This window comes from Drosophila obscura, unplaced genomic scaffold, assembly GCF_018151105.1.
Source record: "Drosophila obscura isolate BZ-5 IFL unplaced genomic scaffold, ASM1815110v1 contig_214, whole genome shotgun sequence".
Classification (NCBI taxonomy): domain Eukaryota; kingdom Metazoa; phylum Arthropoda; class Insecta; order Diptera; family Drosophilidae; genus Drosophila; species Drosophila obscura.
In genome coordinates, this window is record NW_024542806.1 from 279,951 (window position 1) to 290,630 (window position 10,680).

Here is a 10,680-nt window from a genome sequence, read left to right on the forward strand (position 1 = left end):
TTTCTTATGTAGGCCGTTGATTGCGAAATGTCCCAACACACCGCTATTTGTGGAGAACCGTGGCTAGAGCCATGGTTCGCTAGCTCTGTGTATATCAGTTAAATTATTGTCTCCCGCCAGCGTGGATACGCTGACCCTTCGCCGTTTGTGACGAGCCATGGCTAGAACCATGGTTCGTTACAAGGGTTGGTGGTGGGTCCGGTACAACTAATTGCAAAATTTTTTTGATAACATTATTTACGTCCATGTCAACTAGCGAATTTATTGTTTTTTTTGCCAATTCCTATACTTTTAATCATTTGCCATTTCTTCTTCCTACACAGAGCGTTGTTAAACTTTGACGAGTAGAAGGCGGTCTTGGCAGAGTATATTAGTTTAGTTACGTCTGATCTTTTTTGAAATTTTTTGGAAGCCTCATTGCGTTTGATGATACTCAGCTTTATCTCCGGGTTGAACCATGAGTTATCTGTTCGTTTGACTGTCTTTCTCTTAATAGGTACATGTTCACTGTAAAGATAGTCAATGTTTGATTGAAGTTGGGCAAGCTGAGAATTTACAGACAACATATAGAGTATTGATGTCCAGTCAAGAATGCTAATGTCAGTGTGTAGTTTTTCAAGGCAATGTTCTTGAACTCTCTGTAAAAGTTATGTTAGTTATGTTAGTCAGAATTAAAATTATAGCTCAAGAAAATAAGGTTATGTTTTGAATATCCTGGTGCTGTGAGTTGGTCATATAGTAGAATTTTGTCAGTACTGTCGACAAAGAATAGGTCTAGTAGGTCAGTACTGTCGACAAAGAATAGGTCTAGTAGTGTGTTTCTGATTTTTGTAAAGTGTGTGGGGAGCTGGTGGTTCACTATATTTAAGTCAAGGCTCCACATGCTATCTGTTAATGAGGATTCTCTAAGAATATCACAATTAAAGTCACCTGCTAGGTTTACGTCTGTATAAGTCAAGGAAATGTCAGTAATAAGTGATGTCAGGTCTGAGTAGTCAATGTTTCGATTTGGTCGATATATGCAACCAAGAAGCATATTTCTTCTATTGATGTTGATCGTTAGAAATATGTATTCTATGGCACTATCTGGTCTTTGCTTACAGAGGAGTTTTGCAGATATCTTGTTATTTATGTATGTTGCAACGCCCGCGGCATGCCCTACACGATCAGAACGAAATACATTGTATCCTCTACATTCAATTAACGAATCACTTAAGTCGGGGACAAACCAAGCCTCGGACACACATATAACATCCACACCAGAGTCGATAAACATATGTCTGAATTCGTCAATTCTTTTTGTCAAGCTTTTATCAAGTGTGTTTTAACACAACAAAGAATTTCATTACAGTAAGTACAGTTAAGGGCCCACTTAAAAATAAAATACAGGAAGGTGGTTAGATTGGTAATACTTATAGCTAACATGAAAAATTTATTGACGAAACGAGCTATTCTCGTCTCCACCTGCATGACTCTCAGAAGCAGCTTGCATCTGTCTCAGGTCCTCAATTTTGAGAACTTCCCAGATTCCCAGATCCGTAAACACGGATTGCAGCTTCCGATGCTTCTTCATGTTCAGAGCTTCTCTAAAAATCTGATAGTTTTCCCTGGTAAGCTGCTCGTTGACATATACTGGGGCTGGTGAGTTTAGGCCGAGTAACTGCAGAGTTAGGAGTGCTTGGTTTCCCGCCTGTACATACCGATGTTACGTAGTATGCCGCTTTGTCGCGCACTCGTTCCAGCTTGACAATGATGATGGGGTCAACGATGGAGTGGGGAAGATTTTTGTTCGGCCTCATACGATAAATATCCCTAAAAGCAGGCGCAGGCGTGTGATTTAGGCTGAGGCACAAGTTGTTGAAGATATGCTTCAGCTTTTCACCTTCGACGTACGGAAATCCATGGATCCTCAGGTCGCATGCGATATTGGCCTTAGCCTGTACATCGAGTCTTAACGTGAGCTGGGCTTCCAGATCCTCTACCTTTTTTGTAAGGTTTTGAGTCTCACCCAGCCTAGTTTGTAGAAACTGAACTCTCTGTGTGAGATTCTGGATTTCACCAGCCATACTATTAAGCTTGCGTGTTAAAAAACTTAACAGCCGCTCTTCTGCCTCATTCATCTTTGTTGAAATGAGACTGACTTGATCCTTAAATCATTGATTCAGAAGCTGAACCAATTCCGGGGCAGGCGTTTCTGATGTACGCGGTCCCTTCAAATTTGGTTTTTGGTTATGAGCTTTAACAGAGGCGAGGCTATACAGAATGTTGGAGCACTATTGGTGGGAGCCGTCTAGCGCAAGCTTTTGCAATATGCGTGGCAAATAATGTCACCTCTAGCGCTGTTGTTTTCGTTGTTTACGTTCGTACTCCCGTTTCCCACTCAGTATTAAGTGAAAATTTCGTTTCCCGTTTTTTCCGTGCCTTCCTTTGCCAAGTTTGAGTTACTTTCGAGTTACTTGATAATCAGTTTTTAAAACAATAATAAGCCCACAGCCGGCCAGCCGGTGGTGATCTGCTGACGTGCTCTGATGTTGTTTTTTTTTTTTTTTTTTCGACGTTGATATGCATTGACTGCACCAGTGGCCCATGCGACACCAAGCCGAAGCCTGTTACGCGCGGAACCCAGGCAGAAACGCAGCCCTCCTCCCGCCCAACCGAGGGGCGCTGCCGCATGACGCGCAACGCGTGTTACCGAACCGATCGCGAGCATGCAGGAAAGATAGGTGTTAGACTAAAATTCGAGGAAAATTAGAGCTAAACACAACTCAAAGAGCTAAACATGCAAAGATAGCTAAAAAATATAATTAATTACGGGAAAGGTATGTTAGTATTAGTGATTTAAGAAGAGGAAGGGAATTAGTAGTTGATATTCTGTGGTAGAGGGAATTGAAGTCCGAGCAAAGTACCCTAAATGGTTCGTGCAAGGAATAATTCGATCTACAAAGCGGAAGGAACAAAGGAATGAAGTTTCTAGTAGATCTAATAGGAATCGTAAAGTTTATGCGGCTCAACAAGTCAGGGCTATCTACGTCACCCTTGATCAGGTTGTGCATAAAAATCACACCAAGCATTTTTCTACGACTAACTAAGGTTGGAAGGTTTATTAAAAGCAATCTACGAGGATAAGATGGCAGTCTCACACCTGCATCCCAGTTAAGGCCACGCAGAGCAAAAAGTAAAAAGTTTTTCTGGACTGATTCTATACGGTCCTGGTGTACTTTGTACTGGGGGCACCATACACAAGAGCCGTACTCTAAAATCGGACGAACAAGCGAGATGTAGAGAGTCTTCGTTATATAGAGGTCGTCAAATTCCTTCGTCAAATTCCTTTGACCACCTCTTTATAAACCCAAGCACACTCATGGCCTAATTTACCATGGTAGAAATGTGTTCAGAAAACTTTTACTTTGGGTCTAATTTAACACCAAGATCATCAACCAAGGTAATTCTCTCAAGAGAACCACCGCAGAGGCTATAAGGAGCCAAAAGGGGGCTGGAGCGATGAAATGTCATTACTTTGCATTTCGAGGCATTTAGGTGTAACATATTTGCACAACACCATGATTGAAAGTTATTGAGATCGGATTGCAGGCGAGTGTGAAATGAAATGTCCTTATACTGGACACAAAGTTTAACATCATCCGCATACATGAGTACTCGAGAGTTTGTTAATACTGAAGGCAGATCATTAATAAAGAGTGTGAATAGTAGGGGGCCTATATGGCTGCCCTGTGGTACTCCAGAAGTATCCTTAACAGGTGAAGAGAAGGAGTTTTTGAAGAGGACTCTTTGAGACCTAGAACAAAGGTAGCTAGAAATCCATCTCAAGAGATTAGGCGGAAACCCTAAAAGGTCAAGTTTTTGTGCTAAAAGGGAATGGTTTACAGAATCGAATGTTTTACTAAAATCAGTGTAAATGACATCCGTCTGCAAGTTACCTTGAAAGCCTTTAATGATAAAAGAGGTAAACTCTAATAAATTTGTGGTTGTTGATCGTCGCCTTATACATCCGTGCTGGGACGGAGATATAAGTGATTTGCAGAGATGTTGCAAATGCGGAGTTAAAGTTTTTTCAAACATTTTAGGAATAGCGGATAACTTAGATATACCTCTATAATTATTTGCATCAGACTTGCTACCTTTCTTATGGAGCGGAATAATAAAAGATTCCTTCCATATGGGGGGGAAGCATGAAGAGTTAATGGATAGGGTGAATAGTTTAAGCAAGGGTCCACACAGAGCGTCGGCACAGTACCTAAGTACACAGCCGGGAACTCCGTCGGGACCTGGTGAAAACACCGGCTTAACTAGTCGAAGAACATGAAGCAGTGAGCTTTCATTTAACAAAGGGCTGAAGATGCCATTCGACCTTGGTAAACTGTATGGCTACGGCTAACCAGAGTAGCTTTCATGAGAATAGGTTGTTTCGAAAAATTTGGCAAAAAGATCTGACATATTGAGAAAAGATATCGAGGATGGATGGACGTTCTACGCTTACTATTTACGAAGCTGTGAAACTGTTTAGGGTCCTGTGAAAATCGTATCCTGCATCGAGATAGGTAGTTTTTATAGCATTGAGCGTTAAGAATGGAGAAATTTGACCGAGCTATTACATAGTGAGAAAGAGAAGAGGGAGAACCAACTTCTCGAAAATTTTTATAAAGTCTTGATTTTAAATTTTTTAGACTGGATAACTCTTTGGTAAACCAAGGAGGCTTTCCAGATCTAACCGGAAAAGAAAGTGGGACACAAGAATCAAAAAATGTGTCAAGTACATTGTAAAAAATGTTTGTGCCTTTCATAACGTCAGTGCACAAGTACAGAGCGGACCAATCAAAATCCCTAATAAGGTTATTAAGCTTCGTAAACTCGGCTTTACGAAAGCAGCGGACACGTTCGGATAGCCTATCCATTCGACCCAATAGAGTAGGGCCAATATACTGTATACTGTATACTACTCAGGTATACTGAGCGGAAGGGCTCAGGTTAACAACGCTCTGGTCGGATCCGAGACAAAGTAAATCTCAAGCAATCGACCCAAGGAAATTTTCACATGGTTGACTTGAGACAGGGATAGGTCTAGCAAGCCGTCGATAAAGTCATGTCGTGACATGGGTACAAGGTTATTAGACTCGTTTACCGAAGACCAAACAGTACCTGGCAAATTGAAATCACCAAGAACTATCATATGGTCTTTATCTGATAGCAAGGAAGAAACAGTTTTTAAAGCGGACAGGTGATGCTCGTATATTAAGATATCCGAGGAAGGTGGAATATACAAGCAAGTAATGAAAATGGAAAAGCCTGGGAGAATCAGTTTTACGCACAGGAATTCCAGGTCTTGTTGAAATGTTCCGACGTGAAGTTTGAGTCCACTGCAATAAGGACGTCACTTCCACGTCGAAACGAACGGTCATTTCTAAAATTATGTACCGACCTGCCAAAACTTCGGAACTAAGGATGTCCGGCTTTAACCAGGTCTCGGTGAACAAAATAACGTGGGACGAGAATGCGAGACTCTCAAGGAAAAGAGTGCTGAGGTTCCTACGCAAGCCTCTAGCATTCTGGTAGGTAACTACAAGAGAGGAAGTTAGTTTTTTGGATGGGTGGAAGTAGAGGTGGAAGATGAGGATGGAGATGGAGCACTGGTCTGAATGCTAGGAAGAGTAATGGGGCCTTAGCCTTAAACTCTTTAACCACCAAATGCTCCGGCCAAAACTTGGCGGAACAAATGGTTTCAAATTGAGTTGGGGAGACGCTTATCGTGAAGGAAGATATCTCCCTGGCGTAAGAAAAGTTAAATTTTTCCACCTTTAAGCCGACGGCTTTTATTTTGCTTTGTATAAAAGCGGTCACATCATTGGATGTGAGGTCAGGGGCTAGCCGCGAGACAAAAACTTGTCGCTTTGGTGGGACTCCCACCAGTGGTTTTGGCACCACAGGCCTAGTACCTGTGATGGCAGTCTCCGGTGGTCCTGGACATCTATTAGCTGGTGAAGGGGGAGCCAAACTGAGGGAATAGTTAAGGGGTTGGGTGCGGACTCGATGGACACGGACTCTACAGACATTTCTAACTGCATACTCTCCGAAGTGACGCATTCGGCTCCCGAATCTGCATCACCAGCAGCGATCTTTGTCCTTGGAGTAGCAAACGTAATCAACTGCTGCACTAAGGGAGTGGTCGGAGTAAGTTTTTCAGATGCCGGCGGACATGAGGCAGTCGGCACTTGCAAGTCCCGCGGAGTAGACTTCTTGCGCCTCGGAGACTCAGCCAGCAGCTGTAAAATGCTGAACTGAGTGTTCATGGCCAAGAGCCATGCTGTTTAAAGCCTACGATCAGCTCTTTGAAGCCACTCCGCGTCTGCCTCACGAACGAACGCATGTCGTTTTCCACAGCACGGCATTCCTCACAACTATAATGTAGGCCGTAGTTTTGGGAAATGGCGTCTCCTACACGGCCCGAGATCCCTACACATTTTGCGTGCACTACGCTTTCGCAAAGCCAGCAGGGGATATTGGGCTGGACATGGGTGATCTGCTTCTTGCAGGTTTTTTTGGCACAGACGACAGAAAATTCCATATTTATGTCTTTTATTTTTGTTTACTTCGGGAAAAAAACTTCAAAACAAATAGCAATCAGACCATTGTGTAGAGCAAATGCTTAGAGCAATGCTTCAAGCGAAATCGGTAAAAGATGACAGAGGAGAGTGGTTGCAGCAACAGCTTATAGGTGAGAGCGTTACTGCACAAAAAGTTACAAGAGCGAAAGCGAAAGAACAGTTATTGAGAGTTAGGTGATAGAGAGAGTGATAGATGGAAATAACTACGACAAAGAGCGGCTAAATGTAATGAGAGGGCGTACTTACGAAAAGCAACAACACAAACACACCGACGCACAAAATGTATACCTTTATACCTTATGTTGATAAGTACCTTATACTTGTATTGACCAGCAGCTGATATATTGTTGTTTGCAGGTTTGACCGAAAAATGCACTTGTTGACGGAGCGTGTAACTTGCACGTCTATGCTTATTGAGTGATGAGTGACCCAATTTATAAAAATAAAAGGCACTCACACATTTACGTAACCTGGAAACGAACCTCGAAACAAACTCAAAACGGTTTCGGAAAAAAAGAATTGATAAAACTCAGCTGCGACACGTTCGATGTATGAACTGGCACATCTATATACTGTATGGTTAGTGCTATAGCCCAGTGGATTCTCTTAGACGATATGAGATCCATTGGGGGATGCTGTTTCTCAGTTACTATGTCCTGATGCGCTGTAGGGTCAGCAACCTCGGTGCATCCTGGGAAATGAGCTTCCATTAGTGCAGTTAGGGCTCAGGGGCCTCAGTCCGTTCAGTTCGCTTCAGCTGACTCTGTATGGTAGGTTGCTTTGATAGCAACGTCCGGAGTCTAGCCATTTCTGGGACTTTTTGATATTGGAGCAGAAGTTCCTCTACGAGTTTCTTTGTGCACTGCGTATTTCTTTCTTGTACTCCCTCAGTAGGATTTTGTATGCCTGTTTGACGATTTTGAAGAATTCTTTGAGGTTGTTTCTTTGGAGCGATAGGTCCCAGTTCGACCAGAATGGTTTGGTCCTCTTTTTCGTTCTCGAGGGTAGGCATGATGCATGGTATGCATCCAGTAGGTCCTTGGATAGGGTTTCTAGGGACATCTTCCTTCTTCTATGTCTTCCGGGGACTCCACTATGCCCGCACGAGTCGCGAGCTTCGAGGTAACTGTCTTTTTAAACTTTTCCCAGTTTGTGTTCCGGGGTTTCTATAGACAGTTATCTTCGGAGAGTGTTTAAATTCGCACTTGTAAGGAAGTTTCGCAGCCAAGGTACAGTCTCTCAGTCTGTCCAGGGCCCGGCCTACAGCAAAAATTTGTATTAAAGACCATTGAGACGGGGTCGGGGAGGCATGTAGACGGGACGAAGTGCCGCCTGGGCAGTGTGTGACGTGGGGCGGTGCTGGCCCAGGGTTATGGGTAGTGGTGGAAAACCGCGTGGTCGATATGGACATCGTGCACGTCCCATGGGAAGCAGACCCCGTGGGAGTGGAACGCCTAGCAGCCCTTGGGTGCGGGGACAGAGCAGGGGAGTACTGTCTCATTCAGCTGGCGTCCCCGGGAGGAAATATGGTAGGCGTGGGGGAAGGGGGAGGGGACGGGAAGGTAGCGGACTACGGCTCCACGCTTGGGTAGCGGGGCGTACTGTGTTTTTTTAACGACCGGTGCGTTCAAGAGTTCAAACTTCTGTCTCGATCCTCTGTTTTGCGCGTTCCCTCGATAGCCCCGAAATCTCGGTTCTCTGCCCATAGCTGCTGGTGCTTCGGCTTTTTACGGAGTGAGCAGCGGTCCGAGCTCGGCTCTGTGGGTGGGTGGGAGTTCCTTCGGTCGCGCTAGCGGCCGGGAGTCTGCGCGTTTCTCCCCTGCTCATCGTTGCGTGCGCCTGCGCTACGGCGTGAGCAGCGGTCCAAGCTCGTTGATGTGGGTGGGCAGGTGGGTTGGCTCTCTTTTCGTTGACGTTGCTGTTGCTCTCTTTTCGTTGTCTTTGCTCTTGCTCTCTGCTCTTTCGCTCTTTCGCTCTTTCGCTCGCGGTGGTGGTTCTGGCGCTGGTTCCGGTGGTGGTTCTGGGGCTGGATCTGGTGCTGGTGCTGGTTGTGGTTCTGTTTCCACTAATGTCTGGTTCTCACCAGAAAAAAGCTAGGCGCTATATTTATGGCTATTTAATGAGGATGACTTAGGACTAAAAGATGTCGTGGTGGCCCATGCCTCTGGAGGTGGCGTAGCTGCCCGTGGTTCGGGAGGTTGCGTGGTGGCCCGTGCCTCTGGTGGTGGCGTAGCTGCCCGTCGTCGATGCCCGACTCCGTCCACGGGTACTCCTCCGTGCTATCCTCGTCACCCCGGCTGGGAAATGGACTAGGGACCTCACTGTCGGTCTCGTCCGTGGTTTCCGACCCTTTCCCGCTGTCGGCCGGAGTTTCGGTTTCGCATAGTCCCTCCTCCTCGCTCTGCTCTTCCTCCTCGCTCTGCTTCTCCTTAGCTGCTCGGGCGGCCTCGATCCAGACCTTCGAGGCCCTGGTGACGCTGGGGGCCGTCGCTGGCTCTGTCCGGGGCGTCGACAGCACCCACTGCCAGCTGAGGGGGCAAGCTTCCCTGAGTCGGGGCTGGTGGCTCCTCCCGGTGGATTGGGGTCGCTGTGCCATGGAGGGTCGGGCCTTCCCAAAGCGTCCGTCCCACAGGACCTCGACCTCGCTATCGGTGCTGATACTGGTTTCGGTACCCTCTTTGGGCGGCAGGTCCTCCGGGCTGTGCCTGGCGGAGGGTGCCAGGAGCCTACGCGTTGTGGTGCCGCTACTGGTGGTGGGGGGGGATTTCAGCCGCTGGTGGGTTTGGGGCTCTGTATTTAGCGTCCCCGTAGTGGGTCGTCGCTGCTGTTCCCGCTGTCGCAGGCGCTTCAGCTCACTACGGAGAACCGCGTTCTCCCGTCTTAGGAGCAGCAGCTCCCCGATAGGTTCTTCGGGTCGTCCTTCCTGGCTGGTTGCCACAGTGGTGTCGCCGGCTATTGCGAGCCGTCGTAGTGCCACGCGGGAGGTGGACGGGCCTTCGTCGAGCTCTGGTAGCTGGTGCAGGGCCACGTGGGATGTGATGCCTCCGGGATCGGCATGCTGGGTGGAGTGTTCCCCCGGTGAAGGCGTGGGGTGGTGCAGCGTCTGGGTGACTCGTCGCTGTTTTGCTACGGAAGAAACCTTGATGGGTTAAAACCTGCCTAGCCATTTTGTGTCTATACCCTGACCTGCCTATAGATGCGATTTACAATTGGTTCTCTGCTTTATGATTAGTCCCTTAACGGGAGTTATACGTATCTTACTGTGGCATGGCCGCGGTCGCTCCTTTCGGAGCGAGGACGTTAGGGCAGCGCACTGTCCTAAGTGGCCCTCATGAACTCGCGTGGGTGGTGGCTCCTTTGCCCGGGTCGTCTTCGTCTGCGATGTTTTCGCGTTGGCGGCTGCTGTCATCGTGGTGGTCGTGGAAAACATTGAGATCCGCCAGCCCGGCGGTTCGTCGTTGCCGTTCAGGGTGTTGTTGCAGCCGCACTATGGCCGGGAAGATAAACTTGATGACCCGATACGGTACCTCAAACTTTGGAGCCAGTTTAGCGGCGAAGTTGTCGGCGAAGATTATAATTTCGACTTTGCTCTTGAGAAGCACGCTGGGTGTTTTCCTGTACCACCCGGAAGATTTCGCTGAGCCTCGACGCCTTGTGTTGTGGGTCCTCGCTGGTCTCGCTTGGCCCTAGCGTGACATCGTCGTACAGTGCTCCGGGTAGGCAGGGCTCCCGTCTATGCATCAGAAAGGCGGGGCTGAAACCCGTCGTGTCTGAGGTGCTGCTATTAACGGCCAGATTTAGTTCGGGCAGAAGCTCATCCCAGGTTCGCTGGTCCTGTTCCACGTATTGTGCTATCATTGTCTTGATTGATCTGTTGGCCCGCTCTGTTGGGTTCTGCTGGGGTGTTTTTTTGTATTCATTTAATGGCTTCCTCAATAGTGCTTATACCTAAGAACAATACAATATGATACGAACAGTTGGGGGACAGATGGGGTAGGGGTCGTGCGACTAGCGGTACTGCCGCAAGGCATTGCTTCGCCCGCGCAGAGACACCTACTTC

At 47.1% G+C, this 10,680-nt stretch overlaps 1 protein-coding gene across 1 annotated transcript; it reads right to left on the reverse strand.

The window, feature by feature from the left end:
* Nucleotides 1-8,736: 8,736 nt before the first annotated feature.
* Nucleotides 8,737-10,478, reverse strand: LOC121404559 (increased rDNA silencing protein 4-like). The gene is made up of 3 exons (XM_041594213.1): nt 10,242-10,478; nt 9,882-10,107; nt 8,737-9,746 (listed from the first exon to the last, which is right to left on the reverse strand). The coding sequence occupies exons 1-3, from the start codon at nt 10,476-10,478 to the stop codon at nt 8,737-8,739; spliced, it is 1,473 nt and encodes a 490-aa protein (XP_041450147.1).
* Between the last annotated feature and the right edge of the window lie 202 nt (nt 10,479-10,680).